Source organism: Aythya marila (assembly GCF_965140915.1).
Source record: "Aythya marila genome assembly, chromosome: Z".
NCBI lineage: Eukaryota > Metazoa > Chordata > Aves > Anseriformes > Anatidae > Aythya > Aythya marila.
In genome coordinates this window covers 25,867,934-25,885,540 of record NC_139080.1, presented here as the reverse complement: position 1 = coordinate 25,885,540, position 17,607 = coordinate 25,867,934, and the positions used below count along the sequence as shown (strand labels likewise).

At 35.2% G+C, this 17,607-nt stretch overlaps 1 protein-coding gene across 1 annotated transcript in view; it reads left to right on the top strand.

The window, feature by feature from the left end:
- Positions 1 to 17,607, top strand: part of SV2C (synaptic vesicle glycoprotein 2C) — a gene marked incomplete at both ends in the record, with an annotated part of 87,650 nt that overhangs the window by 19,832 nt on the left and 50,211 nt on the right. The window contains one exon of the mRNA XM_082783713.1: positions 10,228 to 10,404. Within this exon, the coding sequence (XP_082639839.1) occupies positions 10,228 to 10,404 (177 nt within the window). The remainder of the gene's footprint in view (positions 1 to 10,227; positions 10,405 to 17,607) is intronic.

Here is a 17,607-nt window from a genome sequence, read left to right as displayed (position 1 = left end):
ATTCTGATTCTCACAATTGCCATGGAATTGTGTTTCAAATTGCACAGTCACAGTAATTTCTATTGTGGCAGTGTCAATTCAGAGCTGGGTGAAGAGAGCATTGAAGTTAGAATCTAAATTAGAGCAAAATCTGGAGGAACCTCCACTGTTGCAGTGGAAGACAACCAGGAATTAGGGGTATTAGAACAGCTTAAATAGGTGTGTTTTATCTGAGCCTTGTCTGTTAAGATTTTCTCCCTAATGCCACATGGGACTATTGGATCAAAGAAGAAGATAGCATAAAAATCATATGTTCACCTAGGAGATCTGTCAACAGCTTCATGTCATCACCAGGTTGGTAATAGCTGTCTTTTAAAAATGCTCCATATATGGGAAGAAAAATGCCACATATTGGCTGGTTTTTATAGTTGCTGTGTTGCTAAATGTAAGTGCTGATCAATTATTTCTGTTGTGAGTATCAGGAAAAGAGTGCATTGTTTTTTTAATCTATAATGCATTATTGATTTAGCTAGCCAAGTAATAGTAGCATAAAATAGCAGTGTGCTGTGTTTTGCTGCAATAACCACTACAAGTACACAGTTTGTAAATGGTCCTAGTGAAGAAAATGGATCAGCTCTGATCTGCTTTCTATTCTGAGAAATCTGTTATAGAATTAATAAAGTTATATTACCACCTCATAGTAGTTTGTATTTTTTTAAGAATCTGTCATTGGCACAATAACATCCATAAGCAGAAGTTAACAATTAATACATGTATCATAATGAAATTTGTGCAAATTTGTTTTGTACATTTGATTTACATGAGTGATATTTCTGGTATAGCACTGGAAAAGCTTTAGTAAAATCTTTCCAGCTATTAATTTTCATCTCTGTAATCCCCCCCAGGGTGAATACATGCTAGAGTAGATTCATGATTTGGAAATGTATACAAGTTGTTTTCCTGGGCAAACTGTGTGTGTGTGTGTGTGTGTCTGTGTGTCTGTGTATGTGTGTATGTATGTATATATATGTGTTTGTACGTATGTATGTAATTGTCCTCACTTTTCTCTTCCTCCCAAGCAAAATAATTTTTTTCCAGTCTCAGCCTTGAACTTTGTAAGTGCACACTTGGGTGATGAGTTTGGATAGCCATACTGCAAGACCCAGCAACATATTTTAGTTTCTGTGTTTAGAATAGAAAACACAACACAACACATTACAACACATTACAGTGCAATACAGCACAATACAATACAATAGTTCAGTTTGAAGGGGACTTCAAAAGTCATCTAGATGAAGATGCCATCTACCCGACATCTTCAAAGAAAACCAAAAGTTAAAGCATATTATTGAAGCTGCAGTCCCAATGTCTCATGAACACTGACACACATGTCAGTGCCTGTCTGGGAAGCACGTTCATGTTTTACCAAAACCATTTACCAAAAACTTAAGTTTTTGATCTAAAATTTTATATCATCAAATTTTGTCTTGTATTATGTTCTTTCTGTCCTATGACTATACCTTGAGACACATTCACTTATATCTGGTTGTCTTCCATATATTTGGAGGTTCCCTAGTGTGTTCTACATCTACTTCCTTTTCTGAATTCAGTTCTCTGGCAAATTTGAACTTGATCCTTTTGGAAACCATGTTATTTTTTGTTTTGTTTTGTTTTGTTTGTTTGCTTTAATTACCATTTAATATTTTATATATTTTCACTGTTTTATGTGTGTTCTATTTGTTTTACTGTTCAAGCATTCATGATATTTCTCTTATTCTCTCTTTAAAGGTACAGTACTTGGGTACCTTGTGACAGTTTTCCTCTGATTATTTCAATAATCAATTTCAATCATCAGTTTATGCCTGTCACAGCATTATGTGTGCTTCGAGTTTTCTGGTTTGCTGATTTTTTATTTTATTTTTTTTTATAACACCTTAGAGACTGCAAACAACTGAAATTAGAACTGATTAGAACTGTACTGTTACTTTTTCTTTCAGTTTCCCACCAACACTGATTAACTGGCTGTGATCTTTCGTTTGCTTAGCTTTGCCTTCAGTCCTATTTTCCTGACTTTCATGGCTGACTTCCTCTATCAAATACTGCAGATCATCAATATTGTTTGAGAGCAGGATCATTTTGTCTGTGAACCAAATATGATCACTTGTTTTCTATTTATGTGAAGTTTCTGGTTTGGTACCAGACTGATTGTCTTCAGATGTTTTGTAGGTATCTTTAAAAGTTGTGTAAGGAGGTAGTCTGTGCTTGTTTTCTTCTTTCTATTGATGCAGTAGATGGACTATTTGTTGTATTTGTTGTACGATTGGATAGACTATGAAATACATACTACTTCTTTTTCATAGCCTATATATAAGAGCATTTCTCTGAGCTGTTTTCCTGTGTAAATACTAGGAAAACAGACTTTTAGAAGTTAATAGTTTTAAAAATTGGTTTGGATTGAAATAATGGTTCTTAGTTATCTTCTTCAAAGAAAACATTGACATTTATCTATTACTCAGAATGTTTCAGATGAGGAGATGATGTTGTCCTTTTTTATTGTTATTTTTATTTTTTTGATGTCCCTGGCATTCAGCATTTTCCTTCCTCTCAGTGAGTGTAAAATTCCTTTAATTGTCACAGAGATAAATTGTCCTATTTTATTGACTGAGAAGGATATCTGTATTGTCTTATTAAAAAAAAAAAAAAAAAAGAAAAGAAAAAAAAAAAAGAAAAGAAAAAAAAAAAGAAAGGGGAGGGGGGAAGAAAAGAGCTAAATGATCTGTCTTGTATGACTTTTCACTTAGGAAGTAATTATTACTATTAGAGAAATAATCATACAGGTCACTCAATTGCAAATCACACTCAAAATCCAAGAATCACTAAACTGTGATTGGCACTGTATAAACTTTTGTATTGAAACTGAAGAGCTTCAATGTTCATTTTACATTCATCTTTATATCTTTCATAAGTTTAAACAGACAAATCCTGTTACTATGATCATTATTAAAATAATTCTAATAATTTAATGGTAAGAAAGAACTGACTGTTGCAGACACGTAGTAAAAAGAATAACAAAAATATTCAAAATGAAATTGTAATTGAGCATCTTCACTACACGCTATAAAACTGCAGATTGAAGTCTGTCTGCAGGTGTCTGGAGAGGAAATGCAGAAGGAGTGGATTAGTCTGCAGAGCAGTAACAAACCAAGAGCCTGATATCACAGAATCACAGCATGGTTGAGATTGGAAAGGACCTCTGAAAATCATCTAGTCCAACCCCACTGCCAAGCAAGGTCACCTACAGCACATTGCACAGGATGACATCCAGTCATGTTTTGGATATCTCCAGAGAAGGAGACTACAACCTCTCTGGGCAACCTGTTCCAGTGATCTGTCACCCTCACAGTAAAGAAGTGCCCTCTCATTATGTTCTGGCATATGGAGATTTTCATATATTGCATACTGTTAGGTTAAAAAAAAAAAAAAAAATCGTCTAGCATCTGAAGTTAGGACACAAACTAGCTTTTGGATAAAGGAAATCATGCCTGTAGAAGTTCTGAACTTGCAAAGGCTTGTGCAAATTTTTCATTTTGTTTAATGTGGTCTGCTAGCTTATTTGTTTGAAAGAAGTGCCTATCATCTTCTCCAAATGGCCAAACAGTTAATGTTTTGCTACTTTAATCATTTAGATCTAAACCTTATAAAAGTACCAGTCCATATACATATACCTTGCTATTCCACTACTTCAGGCATTGCTCAGATAAAAGAAGAATTTATTGTTATTGTTATGTTGGATCTTCCTTAGGCTGACATTTATAATATTTTCCAAAGTATAAAAAAATCCTTTAATCTTATTTTTGCAGTTATTTTTTACTACTTTTTCTAGTTCCATGAAATGTGTTCCTCACTCAGACAAATGACTTAAACAACAAAATAAAAAAACAAGCAAACAAAACAAACAACAACAACAAAAAACCACCTTCTTCAGACTAGTTAGATATCTACTTGTCCTGGTTTCAGTTAGAACAGAGTTAATTTTCTTCCTAGTAGCTGATAGAATGCTATGTTTTGGCTTAGGATGAGAAGAGTGCTGATAACACCCTGATGTTTTAATTGTTGCAGAGCAGTGCTTATACTAAGCCAAGGGTGTCTCAGCTTCTTGCTGTGTCCTGCCAATGGGCAGGCTGGGGGTGCAGCAAGAGCTGGGAGGGGACAGACCCAGGACAGGTAACCCAAACTAGCCAAAGGGGTATTCCATACCATCTGACGTCCTGCTAAACAATATATAGGGGTGGCTAGCCAGGGGAGGGGGGCCAGACTGCTTGGGGTTAGGCTGGGCATCGGTCAGCGGGTGGTGAGCAATTGCATTGTGCATCACTTGTTTGTACACATTATTAGTAGTAGTACTATTATTATCATTGTTATTATTATTATTATTGTTATTGTTATTGTTATTGTTATTATTTTTTTTCCTGTCTTATTAAATTGTCTTTATCTCAACTCACAGGCTTCACTTTCCGTTTCTCTCCCCCATCCCAGAGAGGGAGGGGGGAGGGTGAGCGAACGGCTGTGTGGTGTTTAGCTGCCGGCCGAGTTAAACTATGACACTACTTTACCACAGGTGTTTTAATGCAAAAGATGAACACCATTGAGTCCCATAGCTTGAGTCTTTCTGTTGCAAGGAAGTCTTACTTTACTTTTATTGGTTTCCTTTTCTCAAATGAAGCATATGTACAGACTCCTTTTTTTCAGGACAGTTTGCCTACCATTCAAATACTAGAATATGAACTACAACAGGTCGTTCCAGGTAATAATGTTGTGACAATACAAGGAGTAAAATACTGTTTAACAGCTGAATCTTGGTGACTGGCCATGCTTGGATTCCAGGCCCATTGCTTTAAATTCACCATAGCTGGAGGCTGGACACTGAGGGATTTGTGGGTTGGCTGCTTTGTTAGTTTTAACTGTTGACAGAAACTTGTTGACAGAAAGATGCTTTGTGCACAACCTTTTATGAAAATTCTAGCCACCTCGTAGCCAAAATTTGTACAAGGTGTCAACCAATTCCACTCTCAAGTCCTGTCAGCTGTCATAAGCAAAAGGAATAATCATACTAAGTAATTTCTTTTAATAGATGATTTTGTCCTTTCTAACATTGTCCTTTCTAACAACCAGTGTCCTAGAATAAAAATTGAAGTACTTTTAGAAAAGTTTATGCTTGGGCAGTTAGCTGTTATGTTGAAAGACAGCTCCCCATCTGAAGAGGAAACACTTGTGCATTGTGTACATTTGTACAATGGAAAAAATCATTGAAGTATGTAGAAGCTATATTGTGGAAGGAAGATACAGGATTTTACAACTTGGTAAAAGAACAATAGAGGAGAATATACAGTTTAGAATGGGATAAGTTTCTTTTCAGCCAAATAGCTGAATGATGAGATGATGGAGTTTGCTGAGATTACTCATTGCTCATGGGGGAAATCAAAGACACCTGTTACAGATAGCATGTGTCTCTGTATTTTAAATTAAACTTTTTTTTTTTTTTTTTTTTTTGAATGTTTCTGTGATCACACTGGATCTGAAAATATTGTGTGTGCCTTGTGATGTGTGAGCTAATTTCTTTAGACACACCTTTATTTTAGTATGCTTTATTTAAAAGAAAAATAAAAGCAGCTAGTTTTGTAATCAGTAGTAGTTGCTGAAAAAGGGATGAGCACCCTCAAGCTGACATGTCACATTAATATCTATGTTTGTGTATGTATACCCATACAATTACTGTTTTAATCACCAGTGATAAAGGTAATGAGAAAGGAACAAGGTGTGCCAACAAGAGGCTATTTAATTTTTATGTATTTAGAATTGCTATTTTTGAAATGTGCAAAATACAATATGTGATTTATGAAAGGCAAACTAATTAATTAACTTATTAATAACATTTTCCTTATGGGATTTATGTTCTAATTAGTGGCATGGCATGATAAAAGCTACAAAGTTTGGTAAGGAGAGGATGATGAAAGGTAGATGAAGGGACTTTGATATCACGGGTTACTTGCATTTTTTGAGTGGCTATTCATTATTTCAACTGTTTACAGTTCTCCTTTTCCATTTGTCATTTTTATGGCTTATTGTGAATATTGCTGGGGAAAAAAAATGGTCTTAAGAAATGACTTGAATGTTGAGAGTAGGGGAAGTATATTTATAGGCATTGAATAGAGGTAAGTTCTGTATAAAGAGAGACAGAAGAGAGGAAATGGAGGAAAGATGGGAAAATACACTGAAACAGGTACATTTAGTACCTTCTACATTTACTACCTTCTACATTTAGTAGCTGCAGAAGGTTCAAGATGGAAAAAGGTTATACATCCTTAGTGAGAGAGAGGAACTGTGGAGGGTCTGCAAGACAATTAGGAGAAAAATTCAAAGTTAATATTATGGGAAAGTATGAGCTTATGGTAGAGAAGGTTCAGGTTCGTTATTTGGAAAACATGCCTCATCAAGAGGGTGGTCTGGCACTGGAACAGGCGCCCCAGGGCAGTGGTCACAGCACTGAGCCTGTCAGAGTTCCAAGAGTGTCTGGACAATGCTCTCAGAGAAAAGGTTTGATTTTTGGGTGGTCCTGTATGAAGCCAGTAGTTGTACTTGATGATCCTTGTGAGTCCCTTACAAATCAGGATATTCTTTGGTTCTGTGGTTCTATGTTTGATAGGAAACAAATATTATTTATTAACTGCTATATTTTGAATGTTATTCAGGAGAATTATGTAGGTATAAGAGAAGCCAAAGCACAGTACAATGACCAGAAGACTTTTAATCACAAAGAAAGGTTAATATTTTTAAACCCTCAAGACTTGGAAACTTTTTTAATTGCTCAGAGTATTTTCATATTTCTATACATCATGAGGAATGTAGGTACTTGGTAAATTAAGGTTCTGTGCATAAAATATTTCAGATATATCAATGTATAGAAATATCAATACATTTCTTTGGTCATTGGTGAGTATTTCTAAAATTAGATTGTTGACTGGGGGAGCCCAATGGCTTTTATGTATGTCATGTTCATTTTAAGAGTTTGTATCAGCCATTTCATTTGTCTTTCTGAAATTGATCTGCTGTCACTGCAGCTATTGAACTATTTCTGCTGTCACTGCAGCTATTGAACTATTTCTGCTAAGTTCTTTCAACTAATATAGACAAGTGCCAGATCTGCTGGGTATAATTTCAAAACTGCTTGTGAGTACTGGCCTACCTGAAGTGTGGTATGGTGGTCCTGCCCACAGGAGAAATTTACAGCAGTTGAGTGGTTATGTCAAAAATGACTAAGCTTTGTATCTTTAGGACTGGAAAATGTACAAAATGCATGTACTGTCAGTAATAACCCAAGTACTGTATTTAAAATTTATAATCAGAATAAAGCAACTATCTGATAAAGGTCTGCTGCAAAGGTCTGCATTAAATTAAAGAGAATATTGTAGTGTCTGTGTCCTTCAGGCACTGAACTGTAAGATGAAAGACAACAAAAACATTGTAGGACTTCTGCAAATTCTAAATTTACCCACATTCTCATCCATATGAGAAAGGAGTTTCTAAAGGAGCTTTTAGGTCTTGCTTAGATAAAGAGATGCTCCTATGATGAGAAACAATGAATCTGTCATCTAGTCCTTAGAAAATCATGGAAAAGACAGTCTAGAAATATCCTGTTCTGATTCTGTATTAACTAAGAAAGTAGCTAAAGAAAAAAATTATTTTCTGGTATTGGTTTCAACTGATGGCTATTGGAATAGTTGTTTTCCACTACCTCAAATTGCCCACATTGATGAGTGACAGATATTCATATATTCAGATATTAGTCCAGCCAACTGAAGCATGTGGAATTCATTATTTGAATGAGAGACTTTCATAGGCGTTTTGTTTGTTTGTTTGTTTGTTGTTTGTTTGTTTTTTGTTTTGTTTTAATAAAGAAGTTGACATAAGAACAGACCTATGAAAATAATCTGCTCTGGCTATTGCTTCTGTATATGAAGTTTATACATACATACATAAATGTATGTGGGATTACATTTTACATGGTGGAAGTACTGCTCTCTCATTTCAGAAGATATCTGAATCATGCAGAGAATGAAAAAATACAAATGATAGAAATTTGGCTTTTGCTTTTAAGTATTTTTTTCTGTTAATTTTGAGATACACTGTAGATGTTTCATGCTCATTCATATTTCTAAATTACTATGCCTACCTGCTTCTCAGAAGAGGAGAATATTCCATATGGTTTTTGACTAGATAGTCTGCACATACCTTTTACAGATCACATGTAAAAGAGTTTTCTCCATATGATTGTACAAAACTTTCTCAGTAACTGACAGTTCAAAATGTAAAATTAATACTCAGAGAAAACATCAGAGACAACCATCAGTCAGGTTACTGTGTAGGGACCTTGAATTTACAAGAAACTAATGGATATGGATCATCTTTTTACTATTGTTTTCTGTGTAATAATTGAAATATAAATACCATCATTTTTTATTACAAAAATCTTAAAACATAAGAAAGCCTTCAGGGAGTGTAGTCCAACATTTGTATATCACTGAAATATCACTGAAATATCCAATGTGAAACTACACACAGGAATTCAGTTGTGATAAATGTGCTAAAATGAATGATAAATATGATAAATAAATGATAAATGAAATAGTATACTTGCCTAGCTGAAGTATAACTCTGCTAATATATATTTATTTTAATGTGTGTTGTATCAAGTGTTTTAACATGGTGTCTCATAAGGAAACAGCACAGTGGAAACTATTTGTACAGAACCTTAGAGAGTACAGGGGGACATTTTGTGATGCATGAGACAGGTGTTAGTACTTCAGACATTGATATGTGGAATTACAAGCAAGGAAATAGTGATGAATGACCTCTTTGTTCAGTTAACAAAGGCCAGGCATTTTATTTATTTTTCTCAGTTTTACTTACCTTCTGCAAGGCAGAGGTGAGTCTTCTTGAGACCATAAACAGAGCAGCTGGGGAATTTGTCAGTTCTTATGGCTGATAGAAAAGGGTCACAGGACAAGGGCTCACTCATATTTTAGCTGCTTCCAACTGCCTTATATTTAAATTCTTCTTAGTAGTAGTAGACTTACAAGACTTACCATTAATTAAATTAAAACTCATCTGGGAAGCTCAGAAAGCAAGTGGGTAGAAGAAGAAACAGGAAGTGTGTGAAACAAAATATAAATCTGGTTGGACCTGCCCAAAGCTTGGGAACTACTGCTTCTGACAGTCTGCTCAGTATGTTGTGTTTCCTCATGCATTGTCCCATGGAAGAGTTGTCCCTGGAAAAGAAATAATGTATAACATGCTAAGAAATCAATGGTTAAGTTGTTAATTATTCCAGATTAACTTTCCATTGGAAAGTATTTCACTTTTAAAACATTAACTTTAGAAAAATCACCTCAAAATAATATGTCCTCATCTCATTCTAATGTATGATGTATTCTGATGTATGATTAATGTAAAGCTAAACTGTCATGTCTGTGTTCAAAATTCTTTGTAAATAAAACTATTTTTAGTGTTGGATTTGTTGTTGTTTATTTACTTATTTTGTATATGGGACAACACTATTTAAAATAAAACTATACAGTGAAGCAGAAACAGAAGGAAGAAAAAAGACAAAGCTGGACACCTTCAGTTCTGTAGATCTCAAATGGAAATTGTCCATTGTTTCATAATCAGTTTCTTTTAGACTTAGCACATCTTACTGCCGGTGATTAATCCCCTACAGGATTGCTTATATTCTTGTAATGTTCAGACTATTTCTCTCTGTAAGGAAAGTTTTAATTTTTGGAGTATTTAACCTGAATGTAGTCCTGTTGCTGGGGAAATGATAACATTTTTTCTCTTATTCAGTCTTATTTGCTTGTGTTTTAATTGTTTTAGCTAGAGGCATCTCATTTAATAGTTATATTAAGCTTCAGTGTTTCTGCTAGCAGATGACACAGAAACAATAGGAAATCTTTCTCCCTAGGTACTTTTGCAAAGCTATGCATACAAATTCTACTCATTGAAAAAAGATAAATTAATCTGTATATTACTTATTTTGGAAAGAGAGACGATGGCTGAAACCAAATCATTCAAATACATACAACTATTTTCGGTGTGTTCAATTGTGGTCAGTCTTGTAGCTCACAAAACAACATCTTTTTTTTCTTTTCTTTCTTTCCTTTTTTTTTTTTTTTTTGTGTATATTACAGGTAGCATAGTGTACCTTGGGATGATGGTGGGGGCATTCTTCTGGGGAGGCTTGGCAGACAAGGTGGGAAGGAGACAGTCACTCCTGATATGCATGTCTGTCAATGGATTCTTTGCCTTCCTTTCATCATTTGTCCAGGGGTATGGCTTCTTCCTCTTCTGTCGATTGTTTTCTGGATTTGGGTAAGCTCCTCTGGTTTTGTTAATTTCTACAATTGTGTGTGTTAATAAAAGTCTTCTATTTGCAAAAGTTCATTATTTAATGCAGGAATATAGCCTGTGTCAGGGGTGAGGGAATTAATCAATGCAGCTACTAAAATTGTAAACAAAAACTAGGAGGAGAAGAAGAATGATCTTAGGAGAAAGATGCAGACTGAAAAGTGTGAAATTGAGATCTGTTCTCATTCTGCAACAGACTTGCTTTGGGAATTTGCTTAACTTGCTTAACTGTTTTATATCTCAGCTTCTTTATGTATTGTCTGTTCATTAAGCAGTATAATACTCCCCTCATAAGTGTAAGATTTCAGTAATATTTATAAATTTTCTAGTGCCTTTGTGTGTCAAATATTTATAGCACCACTGTAGTCAAGACTGTCAAATTTAAAATTGGGCCTTATATCTTGCCAAATGTTATTGCTCTTTCCATAAGGAGAAGGTTTGTGGCCCTGTATTTGCTTTACTTTTCTTTTAATTTAAATAACTTCTTACTTGGTGAAAATGTTTAAGATATTGGTCATGGTTCATTAAGTTTATCATTTTAAACTTAAGCTGAGATTGAGATGCCCAAGCTAATTAACATGACATACCTTAATTGTACCTTTATTGCACTCTTGGATAATGAAGAGTTTTTTCTGGAGTAGTTTAGCATTTCTGGTATTTACATGATTCAGATCAAAAACGCTCATTTATGATTCCATTGCTGACCACTTTCATTCTTTAGAATGCTCAAAGTGAAACAGCTAGTAAGAGCACAGAACACTGTATAGTAAAACCGTGCACATGAAGTCCATTTTTTGTATGGTTTGTTGGCTCTGGTTTATGTGACCATAGTGCAAAAACACCGTTGTATGGTGTTTGCAGTTTCAAAAACCACAAATGGTCTGAAGCAGGGTAGATCTAGACAATGACACCAAAATACAATTGCTATAGCACTAAGTACTGTTAAACTGATTCAAGAAGGAGTCTAAAAGGGGGAGAGGATTGAGGGAAGGGATGTGGGATGTCCTCTTGCCCGGAGAGTCTAACACCAAACTTTTAGATACGACTCTTTTTAGAGTCATGAGGATTCTACTTCTTTTAAAAGAATAATAATAATCCCATCCAGCTTCCCTACATGTTTTTCTTTTTATAGGTCACTATCACTTCTAGGTTTTATGTTATGACTACCCAAAGTTCTGCATTTTCATCAAAACCCTGAAGCTTTTTACAAAGCTGTTTTCACTACAGTAAGATGTTCCTTGTTCCTATATCTCTATAGCTGATTAAAGGATCTTTGTTCTGAAAAAACAACCTTTGACCTTGTTGAATGACACTTTCTCTCTTTCACGATCCTTTCAACATCCAGAAGATAGTTGTATTCCTGCTTAGTCTGCCTAGTTCATGAAGTCAGCACTTGACCTTTGTTGGACAACTTCTGATAATTAAAAGTCAATTAAATATTAAGAGCTATTCATGAGATATGAAATCATGAGATGTAAGGTGAAGGGATTTTAAACTGCTCTTCTATCTTCTAGAAAATACAAAAATATATATAAATATATGAATAAGCATGAACAATAAAATCAGTATCTGATAGAATAATTTATTTATAGAAAATAATATAAAACAGATTATCCTCAGATTCTCTTGTAGAAAAAACATATTTACAGAGGTAAACTGATCAGGAAAAACAATCAAACAATAGCAACAGCAGCAAACAGTCCACCTTCTGATCATGTTTTTGCATCTGAAAAACTTGAAACTATTAGAAGTTTTGCATCTCCCCCCTCCTCCCAAGAAGAAGAATTATTTGGAATAAGAACAGTGTAAATAATATTAAGATACTGGTTGGTACAAGGTGTTGAGGGATATGAAAGTCTCAACGGTAAACTTAAGCTGGTGAAAAGACTAAAGAAATGTTGGGTAGTCTGCAAAATCATTTCTGTTTGTGGAAAAAATATCATAATTGTGATTCCTCCATTGATCAATCCAAAATCTAAAATCAAAAGGAAATTGAATCCCAAAGTCAGATAAAGGTCTAGCAGAGCTTTTGACATGGTTTCCTACAATGTAGAAACAGCTAGACAGGAAACTGTGAGCATCATTAGTCAGTGGGGAGAAGGGGAGGAAAGGGGGAAATGTGCTAAAATTATCATCAAAAAGCACCTTGTTAGATCTATCTTTGAAACTGTCCAAGTAAATTTTCTCTAATACCAGATTATGACTCATAATATCACTAGTACATGGAACGGAAAGGGAGCTGTTGCCTATTCAACACTGGCACAGTGAAATACTAATCTCAACTAGAGAATTTTATCTAATGTCTATTACAGAAAGTTTATTTTTCGGGGCGGGGGGGAAGGGGAGAGGGGGTACTTTTAGATAATTTTAGATAGAGTTTTCCATGTACAACAACTTAGTTTAGAATAACATGCTTAAAAGTATACATTTGTATTAGCCCAGCAAATTTCATTTAGGTTGCCTTGAAATAAACAGAGAGATGATACATTTTCCCAAACTGCATCATATTGGACTTGATGATCCTTAAGGGTCCCTTCCAACTCAGGATATTCTATATTTATCTAGCCCAAATGCTGCTTCTAAAAGTAATCAAAGTTTTCATGTTGTATAAAGGTAACTGAAATAAATATATATCCTGAGGCCAACTAAAGTTTAAAAATTATTCAACCAACACTGAAATGATTCTATTTCATGAGGGAACTATGAAAGGTTAAACAAACATGTCATAATTTACAAACCAAGCATTATATCCAGAATATAGAGGTTTCTTTTAATTTGCTATAAAGACTAGTTTGACCAAATGTCTTCTTAAGATCCACAGAAATATTAGTAAACTTGGCTTAGATGTGGTGAATTTATATAACCGAAAACCAATAAAAAGCCTGTCATACCCTGTGAATAAGAGTCTTTCTTGATATTTACTATCATATAGTATTTATGTTCCACGAGATGTTAGACTAGACTCACCTTCAGACAGCCTTTTTATCCCTTTCTCAGAAAATCTCTCTGCAAAGCCACCTGCAGTAGTCCTTCTACATTACTGGGATCTAACATATAAAGAACTGGTGTCAATGCAGTAGCATTAAACTCATCGTTTAGATCTTGCCAAAATCCCTCACATCTTTGTAGGGATCAACAGTTACCAAAAATCCAGATCTGTAGATGAGATTTTTTGTAACTAGCAATTTTTGAGGTCACCAAGCTGACATTTACTACCATTTTTGCATGTTGTGTGTAGCAGCAAATAACTCCTACAGACATTTATACCGCCCTTCTCTAAATGACCAAGACAGGAAGGACAGCTAGTGGTCTGTATGCATAGCAACTTTCAAAAGATTCCAGCAGAGATATGGACCATGTGAACACAGCACAGTTGCAACACAACTATGCAAGCAGTTGCTGTCAAGGACTTCAGATCTTGACCAACAGGCAGCTTTTATAATTATATGCCATTAGTATTCATTATTATGCTGTACTTATCTTTTACCTCTTTACGCTTATTTGCTCTATTTCTTTCTCATGTGTCTTCTTACCCTGAAAGGGTTGTAATCCTTCTGACTTTAATTCCTCTGCAAACTCCAGCTGCCTCCCACCCATGGCTATCAGTAGTTGTACACTGAGAGCTAATGAATAGCTCTGCAGGTGACTGGCTTCAAAGCTGATAGCGTATGCCAAAAAGGCCAATATGTTTCTCAGGCAAGCCAAGGAAGCAGTTGGCAAGGTATGAGCTTTCCAAATAGCTTTGATTCCAGGCCTTTCTTCCTCTTCTGTGGTTAAAGGTTGACTGACGTAAACCTGACACAGCTGGGAGTCTATCTTAAGACTGTGAAGACAAGAGGACAATATTTTAATGTGAAAGGAAGATTATATGAAAGAGAAAGACTAGAAAAGTGAAACACAGAAATAAGGTAGAGCCTATACAACAGAAAACTCAAAAGAAAAAGTAAAAACTTGAAAAGAGAAATGAAAAAGAGAAAGGAAGAGATCTGCAAAAAAACAAGAATTCATAAACAATCATAGAATTGAACAACCCAGGCTGGAATGGACTTTGAAAGATCATGTACAACCTTAATGGGAAAAGGGAGATTAGATGAGATGATCTGGCACCCTACCCGTTCATATCTTGAAAGCCTCTGATGAAGAGGATCCTATCATACCTCTGGCGAGGTTGTTCCAGTGACTGATTGTTTTCACTGTAACAAATTACTTTCTTACATGAAGATGAAATCTCTTCCAGTACAGTTTGTACCCATTATTCCTTTTCTTCTCCATGTGTATCCTTGTGAAAAAGATCCTTCCTCTTTGTAGTCACATATTAAGTACTGTCTGCCCTTCAAGTACTGGAGCACTGTGATAAGATCTGCCCTGAGTCTTCTTTTCTCCAGGGTGAAAAAATCTAACTCTTCAGCCTTTCCTCATGAGACAGGTTCTCCAGCCCTCTGATTATATTTGTGGCCCTCCTTTGGACACTCTTCAGTCTGTCTGTGTCTTTTTGAACTCTGGGAACCAGAACCAGACACAGTGCACCAGGTGTGACCCGACAAATGCTGAGTAGAGTGTGATGATCACACCTGTATCTCTGCTAGTAATGTTCCTGTAGATGCAGAAATGATTCTGTGCTTGCCAGTGGTGGCACATCTGAAAGCAGCTTATCTGGCATACCTAGCTGCATAAGTACAGCAAGCAAATTCTTTGCAATTATATGCTTGTATTTGACATCAAATTTGACTTGTCTTTTTTTTTTTTTTTTTTTTTTTAGTAGTGTTATAAAAATTTGTGGACTTAATTAGTTACTCATCAGTTTCCTTCAGAGCTAACAGTATTTTAGAGTTCTGTAAATAATCATACATGAGTCTATCACAGGGAGTCTCACTATTGGTAGCATACAAGTCATGTGTGTACCTAGAAGACAATTTCTCTAGCTTGCATATTCCAATCAGGCACTTGGATTTAAAAATAGGTGGAATGATCAGCAATGCATAGCCTACAGCATGCTGCTGTTTTGTAGGACTTATCCCAGCAGTTTGCAAGGTGAACAAGTTGATCTGGGTACTTTTGCATATCTTGCCAATCTAGAGGAAGTTCTGGGAGGAAAATAACAAAGATGTTTTTAATCAGACTTTTGGAAGTGAAAGAAGAAACTGTTTAAGAAGAAGAGGAAAAAGTAGATGCAAGTGGACAAAAGAAGGTGGGCTACTTCCAAATCTCAGGAGCATAGCAGTGAATCTGTGTTTAGAACTCTGATACTTAGCAAATCACCAGTAAAAAACTTGCAAATGTCAATGCACAGACGCAATCTTTACTCTGAGTCTAGATCTTATCCATATTTGTAAAAGAAGAAGACAAGATATTTCAGAACAACATTCTGCCTTGTACAGTTAGTATTCTATATGGTGGTGTGGGTTTTTACATCCCCCCTTCCTTTCCACTCCATTGTGTCTCTTCCTTATATACTTTTGCTTTTCAAGACACTTTGCTTAATCTGCTTATCTGCCAATAAGCAAAGGCTCTCTGAAGCCAGAGGCTCCAGTATGTTTTTTATTTATTTATTTTCCAGCTGTCACACTGTGCAGTTGCCAAAATCTGTTTTGACAAATCATGGCTTCTAAGGTAGATTTGCAGGCATTTATTTGTGACAATATAAGTGCAAATATACTGTAGTTTATTGTTTGTTTCATTAAAATTCCATTCTCCTAGGGTGCATCGTTTAAATCTCCTTTTGATTTTCCTCTCCCAATAAGTTCACAGAACAAATTTGTATAGAAAGTGTACAGAAATACATGTAACACTATAAAAGCGTGGCCTAAGCCCTGGAGGGTAAGAATTAATTGCTGTAAGCCACTTAAACCTTGGGAACTGGAGAGTCTACAGGTTCTATAGCACCACTAAGCTAGTAGGCCTTCTTCATTGCAGCAAAATGAGCTGTGATTCCACCCTCAGCCATACCTCTCCCACTGTTTCTCATCCTGGGCTTCCAGGACAACCTCTCAGGACAATCTCCCTCATTGTGAGAGAGCAATAACCTGGTGAAACTTTTTAGTGTTTTTACCCATGAGAAGAACAGAAGATACAGTTCTCACATGGGAACTCTATCCGTACACCTAACAAGAAATCACAGAGATATGAACCTCTGCAGAACTTGCAGAGAATGTTAGCAACCTCAGCAATCGCAAACATTAATTTTAAAGGTAACAGTTGACTGGCGGTACTTTGTGTAGAGTTGTCTAGAAGGAAATGACAGAACAGCAGTCCCCTAAACAAATTAACTTTTCAATGCAGTGTTTCATTGCAATACCTGAGGATACCTTGAAGTAAACAATATTGCATTGACATGGCACTGATTTCTCTTAGCACTGAAATACCATTTCTGTATTCATCTTTTACTTTTTATATTTGTTTTAATCTGTTCTAAATTCCTTCTTTTTGCTCGCAGTTTGGCAGTCACTGAAACAGCAGCATAAATACACATTTATCTTTAAAGCTGAGTTAAAAATTTCAACCATGAAAGTCATTACTTCTTTAAAGGATGTAATCTGGTATATCGGAAGATCTGTTCAAACTTCACAGGTATTTTCTTCAGCAGGAAATTAAAGCCCACAAAGACTTAATCTGTTGTGGAACATTTGACAGTTTGCATTGGTAGTGAAGAGTTAAAGACACTAAAAGATTATTTGAAACCTAGTACTGACAATGATACAAAATTTGAGTTATAATAAATTTTGCAAAACCAAGTTTTTTGTTCACTTATTTTTAAAAATTATTTATTTTATTATTTTTTTTTATGCTGTGAAGATCTGTGGATATTTTATGAATGCATAGGCTCTCCCATAAAAAATTTAAGCCCATCATGGGCTTAGCAAATCATATGGTGCAAATGAATATAACTTATTTTTAAAATATGCATGAAATAAAATATATTAACAACATACCTGGAATTTTGTCACTTCCTGTTTGAGCACTGAAACACTGGAGTTTAAACTTAGAGAAATATCTATTATTCTTTGGGAAAATTACTAATATTTTCAGTTAAATTGAATGTATTTTGACATTTGTCATTAAATTGCTATGATTACAGGATTTTTGTAGTGGTGAAAGTCAATGCATTGTGTTGGTTTCTGTTTCAGCAGTCAGCACATTGACAATCCATTTGAATCACTGAATAAGTTG